This window comes from Pezoporus occidentalis, unplaced genomic scaffold (assembly GCF_034315485.1).
Source record: "Pezoporus occidentalis ecotype Australia unplaced genomic scaffold, CSIRO_AGI_Poc_V1 ctg11, whole genome shotgun sequence".
Taxonomy (NCBI): domain Eukaryota; kingdom Metazoa; phylum Chordata; class Aves; order Psittaciformes; family Psittacidae; genus Pezoporus; species Pezoporus occidentalis.
The window spans coordinates 2,300,566-2,326,548 of NW_026912886.1; the positions used below are offsets into that span (position 1 = coordinate 2,300,566).

At 38.6% G+C, this 25,983-nt stretch overlaps 2 protein-coding genes across 9 annotated transcripts in view; one reads left to right on the forward strand and one right to left on the reverse strand.

Moving 5' to 3' along the window:
- Nucleotides 1–14,884, forward strand: part of APBA2 (amyloid beta precursor protein binding family A member 2) — an 88,806-nt gene extending 73,922 nt beyond the window's left edge. For 4 of the 5 annotated variants that reach the window (XM_062626804.1, XM_062626777.1, XM_062626768.1 and 1 more), the window contains 6 exons: nucleotides 2,653–2,838; nucleotides 3,588–3,767; nucleotides 5,890–6,102; nucleotides 6,868–6,987; nucleotides 12,783–12,923; nucleotides 13,627–14,884. In XM_062626804.1, the coding sequence (XP_062482788.1) occupies nucleotides 2,653–2,838; nucleotides 3,588–3,767; nucleotides 5,890–6,102; nucleotides 6,868–6,987; nucleotides 12,783–12,923; nucleotides 13,627–13,698 (912 nt within the window). In that variant the 3' untranslated portion in view covers nucleotides 13,699–14,884. The remainder of the gene's footprint in view (nucleotides 1–2,652; nucleotides 2,839–3,587; nucleotides 3,768–5,889; nucleotides 6,103–6,867; nucleotides 6,988–12,782; nucleotides 12,924–13,626) is intronic. The other variant, XM_062626796.1, reaches the window with a different exon arrangement.
- Nucleotides 14,340–25,983, reverse strand: part of ENTREP2 (endosomal transmembrane epsin interactor 2) — a 108,895-nt gene continuing 97,251 nt past the window's right edge. For all 4 annotated transcript variants that reach the window (XM_062626839.1, XM_062626830.1, XM_062626813.1 and 1 more), the window contains 5 exons: nucleotides 24,588–24,663; nucleotides 22,973–23,542; nucleotides 19,545–19,619; nucleotides 18,487–18,815; nucleotides 14,340–16,581 (listed from right to left, as the gene is read on the reverse strand). In XM_062626839.1, the coding sequence (XP_062482823.1) occupies nucleotides 16,396–16,581; nucleotides 18,487–18,815; nucleotides 19,545–19,619; nucleotides 22,973–23,542; nucleotides 24,588–24,663 (1,236 nt within the window). In that variant the 3' untranslated portion in view covers nucleotides 14,340–16,395. The remainder of the gene's footprint in view (nucleotides 16,582–18,486; nucleotides 18,816–19,544; nucleotides 19,620–22,972; nucleotides 23,543–24,587; nucleotides 24,664–25,983) is intronic.

The window sequence follows — 25,983 nt, forward strand, 5'->3', positions numbered from 1 at the left end:
AGTCACAAATAAGTCAAAGGTAAAGACATGTTTACAGTCACTATATATTATGTCTTATTCCTAATCCTAATTGTCATTAAAAAAACCAAACCACAACAAACAAAACCAAACAATAAAACCCCAAAACGAAGCAATAATAATAGAAAACCCCCAACACAAAACCAACAACCAAAAACCCCAAAATATCCCAACAAACTTTGTGTAACTTCTGTGAGATGATAAGGACAGAAAAACTTTCTTGGCAGGTGAGACTAAATACATTCATTTTCCCAGTCCATTCACTCTTGTGTACATTGCCTGTCCAATTACACCCTTACAGAATACTTAGTGCAGGCTGCTGAAAAACAGTTATCACTGCAGAGCCGCTAAGACCCTGCTGAGATGTCCATTATAAAACATTTTTCCATTCTGAGAGAAGTGCTCTAATCCTGAGCCCCTGCAGCCCTCAGAGACACCCCTCAAACCATCTCTTAACCAACATCACTTTTCACAGATTAGGATAAGCTTAGAACATTTCATTTAAATGCTGAGAAGAATCATTACAACAATTTTATGGGTAGCAATTCTCTTCAGTAAGGCATGTGGTTCTAAAAAACAGTAAGTATATTTTTCTCTGTCAAGTTAAATTGTACTGAAATTGTTAAAATAATTACTTTTGTTGACTTGAGAAAATCTTTCTCTCTTAGGCCTTAGAGATTTGTTCAACTAATGGCAAACTAATACCTAGCTGCTTATATAAAGGATGCTGCTGCTTATATAAATTATGAAAATTGTGTATTGCCTCATACCGCATTGTATCGTTTTTTGGAAGATTGGGTATCAAGGGAAACCCTGCCACTACAGACACAGCAAGGAGGGTATCTCAGTTGTCTCTTATGATTTAGATGAAAACTGATCTCATGCTGCCCGATGGGATATTCTGGTGCACATCAGGAGCCACAAGCAAAAGAAAAAAAAAAGCCTTCTTAGTTAAAAAGAAAAGCAAAACAAACAACAAACCTGCAGTCAATTCTTCTTTCTTCACAACAGAAATATCCACATACATATCCAAACAGATGCCATAAGCAGCAGACACAACCTTAGTTTTGGCCAAAACCAAAGATATTTTAGACACCAGAAAGCAAATTACTGACTTAAAACTAATAGAGATCACAAAGTAAAGTGGAACAAATTGATTCAGTAAGTATTTTTTAATTACAATTCAGGAAGAATTTGGTGGCTGTTTTTCGGTGGAGAAGAGGGTGAGAAATAGGGGACATCCTCAGCCAGTTTGATCAATAAAACTTAGAGAAGTTGTGGCTTTTATTTATTTTTAAAGGAGAAATCAGGTTGCTTATACAAGATCTTGGGTAAAGCCTGTATGAAGCTGCAAATAATTGTCTAAAACACTGGTGTAAACAGATATATAATTCTATCTTTGCAGTCTTAACTGTATCAAAATGCTTTAAATTATCACTGTAGTGATGCCACATATATAGTTTATTAAAGTACCATTATTTTACATATAGCAGCCTTCTAATGAAAATGAGACTGGTGGCTGCTGTTAATTTATTCATACTTAATGCTGAGTATAGAAATAATAAAACTTACTGCAGGTTCATCCTTAGTGTTCTTGAATGTTCTTCCTACTGGGACCTCTTCGCTCTTTCATGTAAGAAAGAATTAATATTGAATATATGAATTGCAGATTGGACACAAAAGATAAAATAGTAATACCTGAAATAAAACCAGTTTAGTGAAAACACTTCCTTCTCTGGCTACAAATATACACTCAGTTTTCATTTGTCCAAGGTAACTCGATACTTAATCAAAGCCACTGAATAACCACACATTCCTAGGAGAAAAATATTTGGAAGCAGTAGGTTGGGATTTCCCTGCTAATAGCAGGAAGTAAAATAAGAGTTTAAAAGGCTAAAGTAATTAAAAGGATGCAGAGCTCAGGGATTTGTGACAAGAGCTTTTTATATTTAGTATTCTTAATGTGTTCTTAGAAATGCTCACTAGGATGAAGCTTGGACACGTTTCACTTGAATTCATTCTCATAGGCAATGGCTCTTCTGAGTTTGGTTCTCCCAGCACAACCCAGTGCAACCTAATGACATTAGAAGGAATTGGTCTAGCATATGGGCTCACAGTCAAAATCCTATTTGAATCAAACTGATCTGAGGTATGTAGGTAGCCAGAAAAAAGTATTAATAATTTCACCTACAGAGAAGGTGAAATACTGTCCTTCATAGCTGTTTGCAAAGAAAGTAAGAATTGAAAAATGTTGCCTTAGATATTATAGCTATTATAGGATGTGATTAAAGAAAATGGGGAAATTGTAACATCTCATATATTTATGACTTCTCTAAAACTTGTTCTGTCATTATGAAATGCATCTGTTTCATTCAGCAAAACCAATACAAAAGGGAAACATAATTTTCCAGCAGCATGAAAGTGGTTACAAAACATTACTATAGATCTTAATTATTGCTTTACGGTAGGAACCATGTTGTATTTGCTCAGACAACATTTCTGTCAAAGCCGGTTTCTTGAAGAGCTTTTGTTACTCTCAAGCAACGGGCCATCAAGGAGAGGGAAGATACAGCATCTGTAGAATAACAGCAGGCATGTGTGAAGAATGATTTTATTTCTATTTGCTTTATGTAGGAAACAATGATGGACCACGCGCTGCGCACTATCTCATATATTGCAGATATTGGTAACATTGTGGTTTTAATGGCACGACGTCGCATGCCAAGATCAGCTTCTCAAGACTGTATTGAAACAACACCTGGTGCTCAAGAAGGAAAGAAGCAGTACAAAATGATATGCCATGTCTTTGAGTCAGAGGATGTAAGTAAATGGAAATAAACTTATTTAAACAACATTCATCGTTTAGAGAATCTCTGAAATTGCATCTAATTTCTTAAATTAATTTTTGTTGTCGGTAATCTTTTCTAATTGAAGCTTCAGGTAATCTGTGGAAACCGCAGCCAGTTGTTTGTCCATATTCATACCTCTCTCAGTTGAGATACAGCTGCAGTTAAGCAGTACTAAACATTTCTGACCACCATTACATATGAACAGGGTATCATTACTGTCATACCAATTAAAAAAAAAAATAAATTAGCTTTTGGTTACAGTCCAAAGCAGCAGGTGACATGACAACCAAAATCATCAGTGCATACATGTCTGTGGAGGCATGTGCAAGCAGAGCATCCATCATCTCATCATTCTTGCAGAATTCAGGATTTGTGTCAGTCTTTTCTGTAAGCTATATTCCCTATTGGTACAAAGCCAGTGCTCTCCAGTGTTTATTGGAATGGGTACATAAACAGCATATGGCTGCTTGCTGCTGCAACATCGTGGTGAAGGCAGATCAGCAGGGTTTGTAAATGAAGTTTGCAATTTTATTTTGGATGCAATGGATTTTTTCTATACAACTGACCTTAAAGTGACTTTATATCCATACTAACATAGCAGCTTTGCAGGATCCTTTATTTTGACTTTGTCTTAAAATCCAATATATCTGTTATTTCTTATGGTTTAGTGGTAAACTCTTTATCAGTCCTTTCTCCAAGATGTTTTATTCTACATTCCAGGCACAGCTGATAGCTCAGTCAATTGGTCAGGCTTTCAGTGTTGCTTATCAAGAGTTTTTAAGAGCCAACGGAATTAACCCAGAGGATCTCAGTCAGAAAGAGTACAGCGACATCATCAATACCCAAGAGATGTACAATGATGACCTCATACACTTTTCCAATTCAGAAAACTGCAAAGAGGTAAACTAGTTTTGCAATTTCATTTCAGATTGATCTGTTTTTTTTTCAGAGGAATGTAGTTCTCATGGAAATACTGTTTGCATTTTAAGGATGTCTGTATCACAAGATGCATTGCTTCTTTGATTCTCTACTACTAAAATAATCTTTATAAGTTTTATAATTTCTTCTTTCCATTTTCAGGGTTTTTCTGCTTCCATTCATCAAACCAGTAATAAAGTATATACACATCTCACATAGATAAGCTACTCATAGTACACAGTGTAAAGTGTTTTTACATTTCACCAATATAGTGACAGAGAGATAACAATACATTTTGATGCACATTGTAAGCAACTTCCTACTTAATAGATAAAATGACCAAAAGTCCAGGTTGCTGTGGCACTGGGCAGACCAATTTCTCCTCCCCTACTAGAATACCAGAAAAACTGCCACATGAAATAGAATTTCAGATTCATAATGCATGGCAGGGCAAGGATTTCCTTTAAGTAGCCCATATTACACAGTTGTAACTATATAGGTTTGATTTTGGAAGTAATGGATTCTTTCTCTACAACAGCAATATATTTAACAATTTGCATTTCATACAAAAGTCACTGTCTGGGCTTTCCAAACCAGAATGTGAATGCAGCTGCACCCAGATTCTGCTTTGGTTTGTATTGCTGCAGTGTGATGGGGATTGGGTCCATGTTCCAAAGGCCAGAGTTTCTGTGCTGAGTTCCAAGTCTATCTTGCTTGGAGATGAACTGCAGATTACTTAAGCCTTCAGTCACAACCTTCCTACTTACACTCCCTTCTTCTGGCATTGCAGGCTCTTTTGTACAGCACACATGTTCTTGCGGAGAGCATTTTCCACCTATACCTGCAGATAGAAAGGTTATGTTTTGATGTGTGGTTTTATGTCTGCAGTCACTAGATATCAATAGAGTGTTCATGTGGTCATTATGTGCTAACCCACTGGACTAAAGGATCTAATCCAGGGTGAATGATCAATTTTATGTAACATAAATTAACATAAATTTATGTAACATAAAATAAATGGCCACACTTTTTCTCCTGGTCTAGTGGGAGGTGTCCCTGCCCATGGCAGGGGGGGTGGAACTAGATGGTCTTAAGGTCCTTTCCAGCCCAAACCGTTCTATGATTCTATGAGCATATAAACATGACAAAATACTTCTCTTGTAGCAAACAAGTGAAAATTCAGTACAGCAAGTCTTGGTTTAACTTAGCATTGGAACAGAAAAATACAAATGTATCACATTTCAAAGGTATTAAGAAGGTTATTATTTTTGAGGCTCCTTTGCTTCCTATTGGTTTATGAATATCTGAACAATGAAAGAGTTACAGCATACTGATTGGTTTAAAGTCTTGATAGATAGCTTCAGCAAAAGTCAGCTGGCCTTTATGATTTCTGTAAGTACAGATGTCCCTATCCTTCCACATTTGAAAGCCAGTAATTCACAGTATTTTCTTAAAGAGTATGTTCTCTCCTTAGACTTTTACTCCTGTAAAAGTTAGATATGCTATGATCACTGAACAGTTAACATCACCATATTTGAGGAGAAGTCATAATTTATATTACGTGAGCACATCAGGGGTCTTAGAGTAACAAGTTAGGCACAAGTATACTCAATAATAATAATAGTAGTAACAACAACAATAGTAAGAGATCCTCGCCTGAAAGTAAGGGCAGACAAACTCTGAAATCAAGAGACAACCTGAGCTGATGGCAGAAGTGGAGCTGAACTTCCAGGCAATGACTTAGACACAAAATGTTACAGGCTGACAGGTTCCAGGATGGATAAAACTTCCTTGGCATTCATTTACTCATTCATTATTCAGTTCCACCACTTTTATAGAGTTCACTGCTGTGTTAGTTTCTTGCTTACTATAAGATTTACATGACCTTCAACAAACAAGTGGATGATATCCCTGGAAAGAAGTAAGTATGTATTACACAGTTTTAACAGCATTTTTGAAGTCATGCTACTACCTAATGGCAAAGAATAGAATTCTTGTCATTTGCAGGTGTTATTCAGGAACAACTGAGATGCTAGTGCTCAAATTTAGATGAAGCCAAGCAAAAAATGTGTGGTTTTTTTGTTTTGTTTCTTTTTAATTGCAGCTCCAGCTAGAAAAGCAGAAAGGAGAAATTCTTGGGGTAGTGATTGTGGAATCTGGATGGGGATCCATTCTACCCACCGTTATCCTGGCTAACATGATGAATGGAGGCCCTGCAGCCCGTTCAGGAAAACTAAGCATTGGAGACCAAATTATGTCCATTAATGGGACCAGTTTAGTTGGTCTACCTCTTGCAACATGCCAAGGGATCATAAAGGTACCCCAAACTTACAACTATATGCTCTAGATTTTAAGCCACCAGAGATGTAATATTCTGTCAGATCCTGGAATTGGATTCTGGAGATCCTGAAGATCTCCAGCAGATATGATTTTTCATATCACTGAAAAAAACCCACCCCAAAAAGTCGGCTTGTCATTAGCAAAAAGTAGATTTGGAAACAGAGATTCAGGACTGGAGAATTGGACTGCAGCTTTGTTATTGAACTATTAACAAATGGGTACAGGTCTGAAAATCTTGCCTAAATGAAATTACTTAGCTATCTTCAAAATTTCAGGATTCCCCACAGCTTTCAAATTCAAATCCAGATTAAAACCTACTATTCTTCTTTGAGCGCCATGTAGAGGAAATGGATGGGACTGGTAGACTACAAGACAGATCAAGTGAATATATGAAGATTCCCCAGACACAATGGAATCTCTGAGACTACATCTAATGTTTGCAGATTTACCAAGAGCAGCAGCAGGAGATTAATTAGCCAGACAGTGGTAAAAGGCAAGATGTAGTCAGTTTTGGTCTCTCTTGGAAACCTTCTTGAAGCTTCTATAGTAATTGAAGGCTAAGTTTTGATATGTTTTGTTAGGCCAAACAGCTTGCAAGACAAATAAGTTAACAGCAGATTTCTATTGACACCAGGTGTTCTTTCTTAGATCAGGTGCTTTACACTCTTGCAATTAGGAAACCACTAATGAAAGATCAAATTAAGATCCATTGTAGAAATATTAACTTTGGAATATCTTACAGGGTCTCAAGAATCAGACACAAGTCAAACTGAACATTGTCAGCTGCCCTCCTGTTACAACAGTCCTTATAAAACGGCCAGACTTAAAATACCAGCTGGGCTTCAGTGTACAGAATGGAATTGTAAGTTTCTGTGTTTGGTAACTGGTTTGGGTTTGGTTTTGGCTTTGGCTTTTGTTTTTTTCTTTAAAGAAACCTACTGAAACACTGAAAAATCTTTGCACATGACCCTTTTTGTACTGTGATCCCTTAGTTTATCAAAACTTTATAATCACATCTCTGAGTAATATAATGCAAACGGACAACACCAGGAGAACAGTTACTGCCATTCTTGAGAGACTTTCCCACATAATACAGCCACAATATTTATAGTTCCGATTGATGTAGTATCTGGATCACCTAATACATGTATAACTATCATTACTGAGCCAGAGTTGCAAGGAGAAGAGTTATGCTGAAACAGGTTTTCATAATTACAGCATTCTAATCTTAGCTCTGATCCCGTTTCTCTTTTTTTAACTTTCAGCACATACTCACCAAAACTTTTAATTTTTCTTCTGGTGTGCATAATTTATTTGTATTATGTGGCAGTGAGCATGGGAATGTAATTGTGACCTCCTCCTCTTAAAACTGAACACCTCTCATGACAAGTAATGGTATAGGTTGTGGCCCAGGTATCTCTCCTCTGCATGCTGCAGTTTCCCTACAGTAACAGCAGCAACAGAGAATGAATGCAGTAGGTAACACTTACCCCGTGCAGCTCAGGGTCCTCCTCTCATGGTTCTTCCTTCCCAAACCATTCTCCCGTACCTTTCCAAAGCAAACTCCCAATACAACTAGCTCAGGTAGCCACCTGGCCTTTCTGGGGCTGATACTAGCATTAGGAAGTGCCTGTAGTGCAGGACCATCACCATCTCCTCTTCCTCCAGTCTAGGAAAAAAAATAATCAGGCTGCTCGCACAGAAAACCACATCACAAAGGACTGTGGGCTCTGGTCCCCTGTTCTGTGAAACTCATCGACAGAAGTTGCCACATTTCTGTTGCCACCCTTGGAAGAGTAGCAGGTAACTATAGGATATAGTTTATGGGTCTTACTGTGCTTTAGCAAACAGAAGGCTCATGAGCAGATTTTTATCTCTGCTAGCCATCTTTAAGTTATTACTGTACCTAAGTTTGAAGTGTTCCTACCTAAGGTCACGTATCATGATATGGTCACAGCATATCATATGGTATAAAGAACACTGCTGTAAGTCCAGCTGGAAGCACTCTGAATGATACCTACCCCAGGATGACATCCTTTAGAAGCAGAGGTTTAAAGTATTTGTCATGTTTGGGATTAATGCTCTGATACTTGAGAGAGTTCCAAAAAAAAGATAATACAGAAACATCAGGTGTGTGGCATATTTCTGTCCTCCTCTGTCCGTGCTTAATCCCCTTTCACCTATGGGTATGTGCATGTCAAGTGGGTATGGTTATTGCTGGTAGCTCACTCTGTGTCAGGAAATCCAAATCTTGGCTTAAAAAGAATGAAAGAGATGAGATCTGGTTTTATGAGATCTCACAGAGGGTGCTGAGAACAGCATGTAACACTGATGAGGCATTATTTCCTAATGGCTGTCCTTTTTCCATCTAGTATGCTTAGATGGTGCTACGACAGAAAGACAAAAATAAGGAACAGTGTGTTTATCAAATCTTTTAGGAGGCCTGTCTCAGCATTGGTGGTGTTGGGTTAGGGCAGGGGAAAAGAATCACGCTGAGGAGGATCAGAAGCATATTGTGTCCTCACATGGACAGAGGTAGTGACAGCATTGTCCCAGCTAATGATCTGGTACATAGTTGGAGCCTTAGTTTAGTGGAATCTGCACTATGGCTGTTTTCTTGGCATAGCATGCTCACTCCATCTACTGGTCATTTATCACAATCACAACACTGGATGGTCATAATCCATTCCAGTAAATGAGTAACATTTAGATAACATCCAATATAAACTTTACCAAATTCAGCATAAAAATCGTTCTCAGGTAAACAAAAAGAAAGCCTTTTAAGACATTTAATTTATGAAGAGTCTCTGTTTGAAAACAAAAGCCAGTGAATAAGGAGAGATTAACATCTTTTGTTAAACTGCCACAGACAAGCTTCTGGGCCTCTTAAATCCTTCCTTAGACTAACTCTCTCTTACCTCAGTAAACATTTGAAAATATGACTCTGCAAGTACATCTCCCTGGTATTTTGACAGCAAACTTTTCAAAAGCAGTTTTGTAATTGCCAGCAATTGTTCCAAATTATGGCAGGATTTAGGAAGAATATCCTTATTTGTCAGCTCAGCATTAGCACAGTGAAGAAATAAATGGCTTGCCAGAAGAGGTGTAATTAACTGTTATTTCTATGCCCTCACCTCAGTATGCATGCAGCTGGTACTTGTTTCTGTGCTCTTGTGACAGCAGTTTTGCAGTGGTCCCTTTCCCCACCTCCTCTCATCTGCACAGCTGTACATTAGTGAATAGCCCATAAATAACCCGGACATACAGAAATACTGCCTGAACTGGGTTTTGCTTGCATAGGGTATGAGGAAGATGCAAAGCCTGGGCCGCTGCAGGTGACTGTTTCCTGTGTATTCTGTACAGTTTAATTAACGTAAAGCCTGCAGTGTACTTCACAGAGCACAGCTTTGGAAGTTTTAGTTAGGGAACAGCACAACAGCATAAATCAGAGCGTTAATCTTGCAAAATTCCTTTTGCATTTATGATCCAAATATTCTTCCTGGGTCTTGAAAGCTACTGATGTATCTTTATGCCTGTTTATAAAATGTATCTAAAATCTGAACTGTAAAACAGTAAGAACAAAAGAAATACTGTGCATACATATGAAACAAATATGAACGTTTTGTGAGGGGGAGGTAAACATACGGTGATCCGTCAGCCACTTTCTGAAAATTATGATGTTACACTTCTTTTACAATTAGGATATTTAAATAGAAGTGGTCCTCTCAGATCACGTCATCACCTTGTTCCTTAGATTATACAAAATGTATGGATTACTAGTTGTATTTTTACTGCTAGTTAATGCACCATTTCTCAGTCATCTCTCCCATTCTATCTAGATTTCTCAGATACTTATCCCCATTCCTCACTTTGGACAACTCTATCTGAAAATATGGTAAAACTTAACAGAATGGACCATTTATGCTTTCCTCCTTGCCTTTGTTTCTATTTATTTAAACTGTCCAGGGAAATAAGATACAAAGTTTGAAAAGCATGTGAGATAAGGATTTTAAACATTTTAAATGGTTTAAACCTGGTTTAATAGGTCATATGCATGGCATTTACACAGAATGAGTAGTTAGTTTGCGTTGCACTGCTCTATCAATGTTTTCCTACACAAACTGATGGTGAAGCTTCTTAAGTTTCACATCTGAGGCATTGCAACTTGTCTAAGACATTGCAGAATCTGTAACAGCTGAATGGATTGAACCAGTACCATTTATACCTTTTTTCTTTAGTTTTCTTTCTCCAGTTTACACAGTAAATAGAGTGCAGGCTTTTGCCTACAAGACTGAGATCCATCATGCTTTATTTAATAATAATGCAGCTGTCACTGTGTTCATGAGTACAGCAGGCTAAACAATCCTGGCTGAATAGAATCCTGCTTAGTGGTACTGCTCAGCTTAAACTTGCCAGCCCACTGGCTGGAGACAAAAGCTTTAATGCTCCTTTGAGTGAGACAGGAGCCATGTAAATGTGTGCTTTAAGTACAGTGTATTTCTTTACACCTGCACTGTCTCCAGCTTAACAGGACCGGTGAGGGTAGAGAGCAACTTGGGCTCTGTGTCAGTTTCTATCTCATTAAAGGAGTTTTAATGCTCACAAAAAGAAAACCTACTCCCTTCCCTGCAATCGGATCACATTCTTGAAGGAAGAGACCACTTCTTATGTCTGAGGCTGTTAGAAAAAAGAATTTCACTGATGGTATTAAAAGTGCTTTGAGAGCACACAATGAAAGGTGCTCTGGATAGACAGGCAAGCCATTATCTTTTCCTTTACACCATGGGAGCAAGAGGTCACATTTCCATTTGCTCTGAAAGCTTTTATTTCAGCTGGCTGTACTGTCTCTGTTTTCTTTTATACCCTGAAAAATATATACACAGGGTTTCTTTTGGCACATTCTGGTTTCCAACTGCTGCATAACAATCTTCAACAGCAAAAAACAAACTCTTGTTCTAACAGGGAGTTGAACTGAGAAGCTTTCTATAAAAGAGAAGATGTGTGTAGTACAGCGTATCTTGCCAGCTATATGATTAAAGCTGACAAGCTGCAAACCAATATATTATACGTGACTGAAGTTCAAGTCAAAGTCAATTTTGTGAAGGGTCCTCATGGTGCCTCTATCCATAAAAGTCCATCAGAAATACTTCATGAACCGCAATGGGTAAAACTCAGGCACTAATGATAGCGTGGTAGAAGAATAAATCTCACTGCAGGAGAAAGGTTTAAGTCTTTTTGGCGTTTGTTTTTGGGGGTTTTTGGGTGGTTTTTTTGTTCTCTGAAGGTTGAGATGGGTCTTATAAACAAAACTATGTATTTTTGCTCCTATATATTTAATAAATATTTGATTTATGAAAATATATATATTTAATTTTTTAAGATATATCTATTATATATAAAAACTATGTATTTTTGTATCAGATAACGTGAGTAAGAAGGGACTTAATTTTTTTTTTATAGCATTGTTATTTGTGAAGAGGAATTTAAAGGAAACTGCTAGCACCATACAGAAAAGATTCTGGTCAACCACAGACAAAAGTTTCAGCTTCAATATATTCCACCTCAGCCATCTCCCCATATAGTGTGTTTTTGAATTAAATTACAAATTCATTAGGGACACAAGCCACATCTTACCATACCTGTATTTAGCTCTAAGCAAACTACCAGATCTCAGCAAGCAAGAATTCTTGGCATAAAATTCCAACTATTGACAGTAACTGCAGAAACAGCCATCACTGGATGCTCTAGCACGCCTTTCTTTTTCTCCAAGACCAGATTTTCCTCAGTCAACAAAAGGTGAATCAGAGCACTGCTAAGCTCTGCTCAGTTCCACAAATTCAAACCAGACATTATCTGCTTTATGAGCTGCACGAGCTTAGTCATCTGAAGTAATTTACCAACAATTTCTAGCTACCATACAGCTGTCTAGTGTGTCAGGGAGGGCCCTGTTGCGGCACAGATACTGTCACGGAGGAGGAAACACTATTCAAAATTCTCCATTCTGGACTGAGGTTTTTCTTTCTGCCTGTGTGCAACAGCAGAATGATTTTCAGCAGCAGTGTCTGCAGGGACTGTGCCAGGTGAACTTGTGCCTAGCTCTTTACTGGTACCTGCAGCCATCAGTTGAAACAGTGGCTTGGCTTGCCTTCTTCCTCTTGAGCTCCCTATGGCCAGCAGCACTGTAAAACATGGAGAAAATCAATGGCTCTGGAAAGCAGAATGCCCTTTTTGAACCTGCAGAGGCAAAGGGAACTGTGCTGAACACAGCCCATAAAAAGAATCAGAATATGTGCATTTCACAGAATCACAGAGTGCTTTGGGCTGGAAGCTCATCCAGTTCCAACCCCTGCCACGGGCAGGGACACTTTCCACTACAGCAGGTTGCTCCAAGCCTCATCCGGCCTGGCCTTGAACACGGCCACGGATGGGGCAGCCACAGCTTCCCTCAACATTGTGTGCCAGGGCCTCACCACCCAAAAACCCAAACAAACCCAAACCAAAACTCAACCAAACCAACATTTAAAAACATGTAAGTATTGCTTAGTACTTTTCACAAGTATCCTCTGGAGTCCTTTGAGTGTCAGCACTCATGATATATTAAATGCTAACAACTGCTCTGTTACTTAAAGTTTAATAAACTTCGCTTTCTTTTGGCAGATTTGCAGCTTGATGCGAGGTGGAATAGCAGAGAGGGGAGGGGTAAGAGTAGGACATCGTATTATTGAGATCAATGGACAAAGCGTTGTTGCTACTGCTCATGAGAAGATAGTACAAGCACTGTCTAATTCAGTGGGAGAGGTAAGAAAACAATCAAATACATCATCAAGGATGTTTCATTTGAAATGTGTCTAACATAGTATTAAAACCACCACCTCAGTAAATCGGAGCTGAGCACTAATAACAAACAGTTAACATTTTTTGAACAATTAGATACATACTCACTACAATTTTTCCACTCATTTTCAAGAGTTCCTGGCACGATTCTGACCCTTCAATCAGCTCTTTGAATTAAACCAATTAAGGGAAGAAATCATTCAACAATGTTAGCTATTTCATGTTAGCTATGAAAATGTCTCTTGGCTTATCATTATAACATGCCATAGAAATAAATCAATATTCAAAGGACTGAGAGAGTCAAGATTCAAATTTTTATATCGCTTAATCATTTAATTTCCACTGAACGTCTCCAACTTACCTTGGGAATAAGAAATCGCTCTCCAGTGTTTTTAGAGAAATCAGCAATGAGTGAACAAGATCCTGCAGTTTATATGAATCCCTACTGAAGGGCTGTAACCAGAGTAAGGTATAACAATAGAAAGCAAAGACAGCAAATCAGCTTGTTAGAACCAGAAAACTTTGACCTAGAAATGTTGGTAACATTCACAGCTATAGAAACCAGGACAATAAATGTACTTACACCCCAGGGAGAGTAAGACTGGCCCTTATGGATTATTTTAAACTAGTAACAATTCTGTTAATGTCTGTGTAACTCAATTGACAGATTCACATGAAGACTATGCCAGCTGCCATGTTCAGGCTTCTAACTGGGCAAGAGACACCCCTATACATCTAGCGTGGGACTCCTGCAGCAAAGTAACTAAATGATTCCATCAAAGCTGAAGAGAATTTTGTATTTTGTATGAACGGAAGGCTTTGAAGCTGACCTGAGGACTCCGAAACAAGGACCAGACAGGTGTCTGCCTTTTCTCTCCTTCCTTTTTATTTCTTTGCCAAAAAGTGATGAGAAGGATGGTCCAGGACAGTAATCACTGACAGAAATCTTTGTAAAGCATTTAAGTATTTTGCAACATCTTCTAAACGTTTTTCTCATGAACAAAACATATTTATTTGTAACCTTTATGTGGAGTGATGTATGTATGTATGTCTGTCTTGTTTGATAACACGGTGAATGTGACTACTTGATGAATGAGACCACAGGAAACGGTAAAGAGAAGCAATTAGAGAGAGTGATGGCTGCCTCAAGTAACTAGAAATCCCAGTCAGCGATGGCTTTGCAGAATTTTAAAGCTGGTGCCGAATAGATGGTATTTCAGTGGGGAGGAATGTCTGCAGTTAAAACTTTTAGACTCTAATGTAAAGAAAACCACTGTAGTACTTGGTATTGTTATGACAAGTGTAACCTGTTTGGCAAGGTGTGAACATAAACATGTAACAAGTGTTTCATATGCTAAATAAAGAATAATTGCCACAAGATTAAAATCAAAATATTTATTTAGATACATATTTATTTTTAATGCTTGTGATTTTTATGGTTTAACAGAGTTATTTCATGGATAACTTATTGCACAGGTTGTGTAATGTATGTGCTGGGCTGGGCTTTTTTTTCTTTAAGTTTTGCATATTACCTTCTTGATTCTATTAGCTCCAAATGGGAAAGCCATGCTTACCTATTTCTGTCTTTTATACAGCATTCGTATTCCTAAGGCAATGTGTTCTGGATGTAAATTGTTTTGACAAATAACCTAGCACCATCAGCAGTATTAGAATGTGTATAGATAAAAAAAATAGTAGTAAAGTTGTATTCCTTATCACATAAATGTTAATTGGTGTAACTTTTCATCTAGGTTTTTTTTCTTGGCCAAGGCCTTGAAGAAAATACACTGTGACTTAAGAAGCCTTACCATGCAGTAACTAAAGAACTTTAGATGACTGTACTTCAAGGAGTAGTGTGTTGCATGCAACTGACCTTAGGAAAGAATTAACCTACTATCACTAATAAATCTGAAATAATAAAGGAAGCTTGCTTATTTTGTTTGTTGTGTAAGTTTACGTAATGAAAAAATCCAAGTAAAAGACCATTTAATTCTTCATCTAAGTGCAGTTGCAAAGGTCATTTTTTTAAAAAGGAATTAATCTCTCCAATTAGGAATTTGTGTGTCATTAGTAACTTGAGTAGATGCTTTCAAGTAGCATACCTTGTTGCCACTGGATGTCACTGTAACTTCACATCAATACAGAAGCATGCTATAATACATTAAAATGGATGATTCTGTAAAACTTAAAACTACCCATCTTCAGCTACATTCCTTTGTGACCTTTTCACAGGATGTCTGCCCAGCTCAGAGTGACACAAATGAAACCAGTGTATGATTTAACCTCAAATGGAAACTAACGCTACTGACAACCACTGCTGCAAAAAAAAAATAAACCCTTGAAACGTCAACCTGTGGTAGGTTCTTTAAGAGAACCTTTTATTTAAGGTCTTTCCAATTTCCTCTGAGAGAGCCAGGACGAAGCTTGCACTGGAAGACATTTTTGGCAGACCTGTGTTTGTGCTGGTAATCAAATTAGCATCAATGATAATTACTTTTGGGTTATTTTTTAAGATAAATGTTAAATAAATCATAAAGGCAGCAGAACCACAAGGACGTTTTAGGAATACAATTGTCAAGACTGCTACTTGGAGATCAGAGTCAGTTCTTTTTGAACTACTGTTCAAGGCTCTGCTAGATAAAAATTCATCTCAGTTCCTATCAGCATTCGTAAGAAGTCTGTGAAATAGGCTTTTTGGAAATCCAGAAAGTTCAGAGACTTCTTCCCTAATGCATCTTTTGGTCACAGTTTGCAGAGCTGACTTCAATGTCAGTTTTCAATAGCATACACTACTCCTTTAATGAACTCATGAGCAATCAAAACAGAGTAAAATAAACCACACTGCAGCCACCACTGCAATTTAAAAAGGCAATGGGGGGGGGGAGAGGGAGCGTCAGGAGGGGGAGTTTAATAGGACAGACTAGTTAGCCTGCCACGAAAGACACTGGGAAAATGGGTTAGAAGCAGCACTGTACGTGTGTGTGCATCACCTTTATGTTTCTGTCCAAATCAGTTGTTGAGAAAGCAAAGTCCGGAAACACTTTTTATTTAAAACACTGATCATAGTTAAAACACTTTGAGGTACATTAAATAAATACAACTTTTAAGTTGTACAGCCCGTCTCTGGCACTTTCGCAATGATTTTCAAGAAATGCTAGGCAGCATTAGTAGCATTTCTGTAAGTACAGTGAAATAAACATGTTTCTGGTTGGGAAAACGTTTGTTGAGATCTGACTACCAAATCAGTTAAAATTTGCAAAAATGAGAGCTGAAATTTACATTCAGAAAAACAGGCGTTCTCCTCCTGCTCTGCGAAACAAATGGAATTCCGAAAGAAGACACTTTTTCCTTTTTAAGTCATTCACTACTTGTATTTCTCCCAGTCCTGGTTTCTTCCATAATTCTCTTTGCTGGAATCACGTACCTGTGAATATTATCAAAGAATGGTCTCCCGGCAAACTCCAATTAAACTGTGAGGCCTGTCCCGCTGCAAATGGCGAGCGATATGGGACCTACGTGAGAATGCAGCTGGGGAGCTCAGAGCGCCACAGCTCTGAAGATGAATTTCTTCTTGAAGTCTGTTTCTAGAGGTATTCACATTCTGCTGGGAACTTGCCATTACCTGTTTAAAAGGACAGGAATCAAGAAGTTAAAAATGGGGAAACAGGGTAAGAAATGTTTTCATTTAAAAGGTTCAGTCCCTGAGTATTAGTTCACTTGAGTTATCTAATAACGGAACATCCACAGAGAAGTTCATGCAGCCATCTGGAGAGCCTCTCACTCTCTATGAGATAGACTTGTTCCTCACAGTCAGTTAGGGCTGAGTACTGGCTACCAGAAGCACAGTCAGGCTTGAAAGGCATCAGTCATCATAGCTATGCCTGAGTATTGAATCAACAATGGTACAAACAAGTACTTTCTTCTCTCTACACAAAAAGGAAACCTGCGGAAAAGGTGGCAGCTCTGCCTTCTAACTGACAAATACAAGTTTGGTGCAAATTAAATTCATCTCTCTTTGAAGAGATGCTAGCTTTGCAAAGGGTGGAAGGTGACTAAAACATGCAAGCTTGGTAAACACACATTCTGGCGTTCATAGAACTGTCAACCTACTTCACAAATCTGGTATTTTACCAAAAATTCTGTGGCTTCTTAAGTAGATTGCTGGGATGCCCTGGACTTTCACTAGTTAATAATGGGTTTTGTATCAAAAAAAAACCCACAACCTACTAAAATCATTTCTTTAATGCAACAGAACGGTATGTCTCCCTGGACCTAAGAAATCCACACAGGATAAAATCTGGGCCATTGGTTTCTGGTTTTATGATCTATATAAACACTCACATTTTTTACATTGTTTTGTTTTGGGAGAAAAGGCTTTTTCATTTGAAGAAAACAGTTTTCAGCTTTCTAACCTTGCTGATTTAATGACCTACACATTTTGTTAAGCAACAAAACTGTTAAAATTTAATTCCATACTAACACTATTAAGTATGTTTTGCTGCTCTTCTACCCATGTGACTACAGAGGTTACAGATACGGTGGTACTTCTTTGTTCTATGTCACAGGTAGCAAAACCCCATCTTTCAACAAGCTTTACTGAATGCTGAATGGTTCCTGCTACAGATCAAACTATCTCACATACTGTTTAATTGTTATTACACCTTATTTTAGTACTTGGCCAGTTTCGCTCATTTGGGGATCAGCAGCCTAATACCATAGATATGACGCTATCTCAGAAGAGGGGGAACTGCCCCCAAGCACTTATCCTTAATTGTCTGTACAGCTCTGAAAACCCTACAGGTACACTGAACACGGTTAGTGCCAAGAGCATTCTGCTTTTCAAATCTGCCAACAGAACAAGGAACATCATTTCTATAGCTATCTATAGGAGATTCATTGAAACCTGCAAAAAAGATATATTACTAAATATGCATTAGATAATACAAGTTCCTGCACAACTACTAATTCCCTTGTTTTATAGGCTTTCTTCCAGGCCTTGTGTCTGTTTTATTCTCATTCAAGGTGAGAAGATGCATTATTCCTCCACTTGGAACAGCAAAATTTCTCAATTTTTTCTTAAGACTAGCAAGAGTCATTACCATTCTTCTAGCCAGGAGTAAAGGCAACTGCACTGTTCTGTATCTCTGCCATTCTTTTCAGCTAATAGCTTATGCTCTGCAAATACATTTGCCTGAAAAAATAACAGAGCCAAGTCAGTTCTGTGTATCTCTCTGTGTATATTCACCAATTCATATATGGAACAATCACAGGTGCAGAAAGATGTTAGCAATAGGAGGGAATGATTATCAATGTGTAAATCAGTTCCCTACAGATCTCCTAGGATATTGCTGGGTCCAGCTGAAGAATTTAAAACGCATTTATGAGCACTTCAGCGTAAAATGCACTGCTGCCCAATAAATGTAAACAATTCTTTCCTGTAAAAGAAGGAATTGTCTGAACTATTTAAAACTGTAAAAATATTTAAATACAGTATTTGGCTAACACAGTTTAAACATACACGGCCTACCTGGTCTATAATATTGGCACTGAAGATGGCTTCTTCCATGTGTCTTTCATCAGATTTTATCACGGATCGTATGCTATTCACTACATGACGTACTTCTGGGGGGAGATTACAGTTTGAATGTTCCAAAAATTTTGCCACTAAAATTTTTGTGTCTTTGTAAGTCTTAAGGTCCACTAAAGAGTACGGTCGCTCTTTGGAAACTCTGTGCAAAGCCTTTGGCTTCAGGTGTAGATCAAGCTTCCTTGCATCCCTTTGTTTTCCAGTTGGCAGGAAACTGCTCAAAGAATGCTGACAAGCAGAGGCAGCCATATGAGAACCAGAAACAGGAACTAAGAAAGGGGGGGAAGAATATCTTTAAAATAATAGTTAAAAAAAAAAAAAGAAAAAAAAAAGGCAAAACACACACTGTCACAGAAGTTCTTGCTTTGTCATAAAACGTGTTTTGTCTGGAGAATAACACAATCTATACAATTAAGGAAACACTGCAAAATGTGTCATTTTAGCCAGGGGTCAAGAGAAATGCTTTCCCATGGGAAAGAAGGCCTGCATTTAGGATGAGAGGCTGGGTAATTACAGCACTTCATAAACCACAGCCATTTTTTGTTACCTCTGCTTTCAGGGACATCAGCTGACATTAATGGTAAGGGAAATGCCAGCTACCCAGTGTTAACATCTATAACTTGTAATGTTTTAGCACACAAACCCCACCCCCTCGTCGCCCCAACTTTAAAGGTAACACTCTGCTTATTTCTAGGCCTCAAAAATTGTAAGCAGCAAATATATAAGAGAGATTAGTAGAAAATACAGAGAGCATAAAAATTCTAAACTAAAGCAGAGGACTTCATTTGCAGCATTTATTTTCACTCAAAGGCTGGTTCCATTGGCACTGTACATCATACACATGCTGTAAGTGATTTTTCTGCTCCAGATTTTCCAGAGCTGCTTTATCAGAAAGACTTTTTTTTATTATTTTTTAAATTATTTAAATTATTTTTAAAATTATTTTAAAAATAAAAGAAGGAAACCATATAATCCTGCTGTACAAAACTGATCCTCACCTGTTTCTAATGTAGCTGGAGATAATCTTGCATCTTGACACTGGCTACATATAGGAGTCCAGGCACAATTATCACCTTTAACCAGAGAAAGAAAGAGAGAGAGAGCAAAAGAGAGAGCGCACAATCAGGCCCTGCTATCCTACGCCCAAAGCAAAAAAACCCAACCCCAAAGGAGAATCTTTCAGTATCTCCTTTACAGAATGGAACTACTCTGAAGAAATACTATTTTCAAGATGTCCATTCATAAAGAGATGTTATTATACACAGAAAAGTCCTGTAAGCTGTTAAATGAATACAAAGATATCGTTTCTGCTTGATGATTTCCCCTCTCTCACACAACTATCCAATCCTCAATACTTCAGGCTTCTAAAGTCTGAAGCTATGGAAGGCTTCGTGCAAGAGGCAGACTTCAGACTTTCCTGTATTTCCTTGGCACTTTATATTAGAAAATGGGAAAACCAAGAAGAATGAATCTCCCTACACAATCACATTTTATTCAGTAGTTCTACCTCCTTTCTTTTATAGATACTCATTCTTAGCAGGACAAATGCTATACACAACTGACTAAAGTAATGGTCAGGTGTCCACTGTGGTTACCAATGATCCAATCAATAGCAAGTGGTTACAGAGCACCTACAAATAGCTCTGGACACAGGTGCCTTCTGGGATGCCAGCACAAGGCTCACTGACCATGAGATCACCGTAATTACCGCTGCAGTCTCTTGGATTTCAAGCTTGTGACAGTCAAGATGGAATAAACCTTCACATTTATGCGAAGGCTGTTGGTATCTGTTTCCGAAACCGTTTTCAAACTGTTTTGAAAGTCTAGGTAGCTTAGATGAGATTTTCTTCCGTATCTTCAGAGTAAGTTCATAACGAAAAGCTGGTACAATCCTCTCTGGTAGATTGGATAATTAAATGAAGGTAAAGAAACGTAAGGTGCCACAAACAGAAAATCTGTAAGATATTAATGGAGACAGCTTCTATTCTGTCTTTAATTTGCTTTATTATGCTGAAGTATTGCAACATATGAATCACACTTCAGAGATTCTGTCTTCCCACCCATTTATTATACTGCTTAACGTACTGCTGGCACAGTCAAAACTATACCACTGTACTACCAGACATTATCTCAAATTATCTGGAACACATGACACTACAGTAATTGCTCAGGCACTTAACTGACATAGCCAAACAGCCTATCATATTTGATTGCTAATTAAGTTTATTGTCACAAGCATCAGTGCTAGAAGTTTGTTTTGTCCTCCTTTGCCAAGATAAACGTTACAGGGAAAAGACAGGAAAACATGCAAATCTACAGTATGTCTCTTACCTGAGTTATCAGGGTTAATGACACATAGTTACAGCTCTATCTTTCATATGGTCAGTCTATTTGACCAGTTGTTCTACTCCAAGATGACTTTAAAAAGTAAGTGTATGTTACACATTACTAAAAAGTAACAAAACCAAACCCCCAAAAAAACCAAAACCCCAACCCCCCCAAAACGCCAACCAAATAAAATAATGCCAATGAACTCCAAAGGCTTTTTCTTCTGTGTTGATGGAGCTCAGTTGGTTCCCTTTATCTCTGCCTATTGCCCAACCCTGGGGATGTATTTTAAAATTCTGCAGTGAACACCAACAGCCAGTTTTGAGAAATCCAGATCAAATAACTTTTTTAAAGTTACAAGGACTGTAAAAAACTTCAGCTGTGCGCCACAGCTTCAGGGCCGCTACGTGTGATCAGAATTGTGCTGCTTCTCACCAATGTGTGCCTTCCAAATAAAGTGCAACAAAAAGGAGAGGAAGGGGAAGTGATGTGGAGTTGTGAAAACCTTCACCAAGTAAAATTTTACGAGCTGTAGTTAACAAACATGCAAATGAAAACAACATGCACCTCTAGACTCAACTGCTTCTGCTAAGGATTTCATTTTAGAGTCTTCTGTGGGGAGCAAAAGAATGACAAACTAGGTAAGCACAAACACATTCCCTCCAAGTTACTCCTTCTCTTGCTCCCCCTCCGCTTTGTGTAGATCAGTAACTCTAGAACCATCCCTACTCCTTTATTAAAATCTTTGCTAAGACCAGTTCCATCTTGGTAGTGTTCAAACTGTATCCCCCAAATCATGCAGGGCTAAGAGCTTGGAAATTAACCAAAATAATTCCCATAATGCCACTTCTGAAGAAAAGATGATGGATGTATTTAGGACAGGTTAAAAATGAAGGCAGAGCATCTGTTCTGCCAGGTGTCCCAGCAGTCAGCTTAACACGTAGATACGGCTGCCTACAGCAATCTCTCAAACACTACTGAGAGCATACGGAACACAACACTGAAAACTTGCAGATTGGGATCTAGGAGAGAGAGGCCTGTTCTTATCTTTGGCACAGCAGAAAGGATTCAGAAATTCCTACTTAGTGTCTGCATGACAGCTTCATAGCACGTCTACCCTAGCAGAGTAAATTTCCTAAAATAAATGCAGACTTCTAGATTGAAGATCTGCTTTTCCTGGACAGGATGTGCCAGATTTCTAAGGATGAAAGACATGCAATTATTAAGCTAAGTATGAGAGCTCTGAAATTTACAGAAACAATAATGATGCAAAAAGTGTAATAGAACAAACACTCCCTCTTCCTAAATGAAACCAGCATTTTGCCTACTTTAGAGCTAGTCACGTGATTCTTCCTCTAAAGCCCTTAGAAAGGAAAGCCCAGTGAATGCATCTGGAATAGCAGAGTCTATGACATCTCACAAAGTTTGTAAACTTTTTTTTCTAAAGCCACTTTTCCAGGTCACCAATATGAAATCTCTCATAACTGCTTACATCCTTTTGTAACACCGGCACCTTTCAAATGGTGTAGACAGTTCTATGTCCCTCTGATTGAGCCATCCTCTACTACATCAAACTTGTCTTCTCCACTAACAAGCAGATTTTTACAAAGGTAACATTGTTCAGCTAACAGTGTTCCCTCTTGCCTTCCCTACTTGCCTCAAAGGAGATTCATAGCAAAAGATGCCTGTCCACAACAGCCAAAAGCTTTCATTCTCATTTATCATTTTGTCATGGGCTTCATCTTTCATTTCTTTGTAATTAAAAGTTTTTGTGGTACACTCCAACTCACCACTACACAGTCACACTCTGCCTGCCTCTGACTTGTGCCAATACCATCAGTGGTACTGTCACCTTCAGGAAACACAGCCTGCTGTACTACTAGCATTTCCTGAACAGACCCCAGTTACTATTCAACTTCTTAATTTACTTTCTCAACATAACAGTAAATTTTCAAAAGACGCCTGGAACTAAAGCCATCACACATAAGCCAACCCTCACTGGAACACTTTGTGTAATTTCCAGGAGCACCAATTGCTACATAAATCACACACCATTCATTTGTTTCATGCTCCACCAGCCTTGAGGTACTACACCTACCTTCTGTACAAGATGAACATGATACAGGGTCACTAGTTGATCGGACTATATTTGAACTTCGGCAATTTGTAACACGACGCTGCTGGACTGTACTCTCATTGCCACTCACGTATGATGAAGTATTTGTGGGCCCAAAACAGGGAGAAGTCTGGGAAGGGACAGGAGGCTGGCTAACGTCTGCACAGCAGATTTGCTTTTGCTTCAAAGGTGGTGTGGCATTGCTCTCTTGAGCAGAATTCTGCAGTTCTGACAGGCTGAAATTCTCTGAGGAACAGTCCAAGGACCTGACACAGGCACAGTTCTTTTCCAGTCCTTGAGACCTGTCAGTAGAGGCTTGGCTGTGGGAACTGTCATCCTCATCAGGAAAACCCTCTGAGTGAGTTCTGTGGAACCTGCAGTGGGTGCTGCAGCTCTGGTCCGTAAGCCCTTTGGGGGCTGTAGAGCAGGGAGAAAGATCTGCAGAACAGAGAGACCCCTGAACTTCCAGTGAACAAAGATCTTCAGAGGAGTAGCTACGGTCTGGGATATCAACAGTCTCAGAGGCCATAAAAGAGGTGCTCTCGACAGAAACTGCAAAACAAGCAGAGAAAAATAAAGACTTCTTGCCCCTCTTCTCTCCTCCCCCCTCCTCCTCCCCCACTTAAAATTTAGACTTCCATACGTGGATGTGAAATCCACACCTATGTATGATTTTAAGGAACTAGCTTCTGTAGAGACACAGCAGCAATTGCTAACAGCAGCACTTAAAAACCAGTCACCTTCAGTGCCACACTCCATTGCAGCTGTCAAACAGCAGGGCCTTTTAAAAATATAAATTACTATTTAGCAGGAGTTAAAGGTGGCCACGGGTAGCCCTGGAAACCAAAATCCTACTTCACAGAACAGATTCCCTGTGTGTGTAGGAAGAGAAGCTCCTCACTAATCTGTTAGGCTATCAGTCTCATTCTGGATGCTAGGTGAGAGAGGACTGTTTCTGTTTCTTGGACCACTCTGTCGTCACCTCTCTGCCCATAAGCACTCTAACTGAGAACACCTCCCAGACTATTCATCAATACAACACAAATGGGATACGGAAAAAGTATTTAATGGAAGTTTTACTAAAATACTTATTTCACACAAACTGCTTAACATCTCAGGATCCACTGAGACTGTAATGTTTCAAAAGCCCTCCATAGCAGCAGACACGGTAAGGAGGCCCATTCTAGTAACTTACTGTGCTGCTACTCATCTACTTGCATTCACAACATCTACACTTTAGTCAGCAAGCTTCTTATTTAGGCTTCTGGAAGCTGTGCAGGAAATTACTACATGGAAAAGGCACATGGACTATCAGGAAGGCACGCATGGTTGCTGACCATGAGAAGCAAACTGCCAGTTATGTGTGTTACTCTTCAAAGAGAAGCAACAGTTGCCACATCTGCTTCAAAGGGCTTCACAAAGCGTGCTCTGTTGAGCAGAACTTTCCTTTGCATTTCCAGCCACATCAGTTGATGACTGTGAACAATCTGAAAGCAAATCCTTCTTTACCCATGGGGAAGGGCAGAAAAGAAGGAAAATTCCACTCAAAACCCCTACTACATCTTTCTCAAGTACACAAAGACAATGCCATTATCACCTTGTGCACTGAAGTCCACGGTCACGTTCCTCTCACCCAAGCTTGACTCTGATACTTGCTGATCAGTACCAGTGACCTAAATGAAAATTGGTCATTGAAACAGCACATTAATCTGCAATTTACCACAACCAAGTATATAGCGCCGACAACCTTAAGAACACATCTGATAATGTGAAATAACTACTACCTAAAGCTGCTAATTCAGACTGAACGCTATTTAAAAACACAGTATTTTACACTGTCTTTGTGTTAAGAACAAATACAGGGCAAAGAAACATGCTTAAAGCAATTCTTACTTTTTCCAGAATCTACAAGCTGAATTCATCGTGAGTTCATAGGCAGCTGGGGCTGCAGGCCCACATTACAAAGCTTAACAGCTGCAATGTTTAAAACTAATGGTTTTATTACAAACAATCTGCATTTTCCATATTACACAGTTTTCCCACACTTTATCACCCTCAAATAGGACAGAGAAAAGCAGAAACTATAAAACCAAGCACAAGAGCAGTATTTTCCTTAGTTATTTACTGAGATGTTAACACCTAATGTATTTTTATGCCACACATCACCATTGCCACCAAGGGTGGCCAATGCAGGATGCTCTCCAGCCCATCAGGTTGCTGAAGAGACATAATACTGGGACTCATCTTTTTTTTCCAGAAAGGCTGGATTTAAGTGGGTAACTTCCCTTCACTTTTGAGAATCATGTGAACACACCAGAGAATCAGTCCTACTGGAAAGACTTGATCCACAAACACCTGAAATTTAGGAAATCTTCTTTCCATTGATTTTAGCAGACTTTAGATTTCACCTTATTGCCAACCTCACTTGATTTTGAGCAATTCTTTGGGATCATGATTGTCTAAAAAACGGTTCCAATAAATAGCTGGTAACAATACGTGAGAAACATGTAAGAAGTCAAAAGGAATGAGACTGATACCATCTTTAGCAGAAAACATCTTATCTGCTTCTGTCTCCAGGGCCACAATTACCTAGTGAAAGCTTATTATGGTTGCTGACACGACCTAGAAATAACCACCAGTCACCTCTGTGAATGACTTGGGTGTTCAATCTGTAACTGGCTGTCTAAAAAAGCTGAACGTGACATTATTACTCTGACACCATTAAGGAAGAGCTTCCATTGCACATGGCAGCGTAGATTAATGCACATATATACACATACATATATTCAGAGCTTATTGTGCTAATTAATTTTCTTCTACATCTACCTATCCATAGCTTACTGGGATCAGGGAACTTCTGATACAAATTTGTTTTTTAAAAGTGAAGTCTAAGGGTCAACAAATACAACTGTAAACAAAGAAGAGTACCAGGCATACTTTAACACAGCAATAGTTTGATAAGAGGACTGGGAAGCAAAAGCAGTCATTCATGT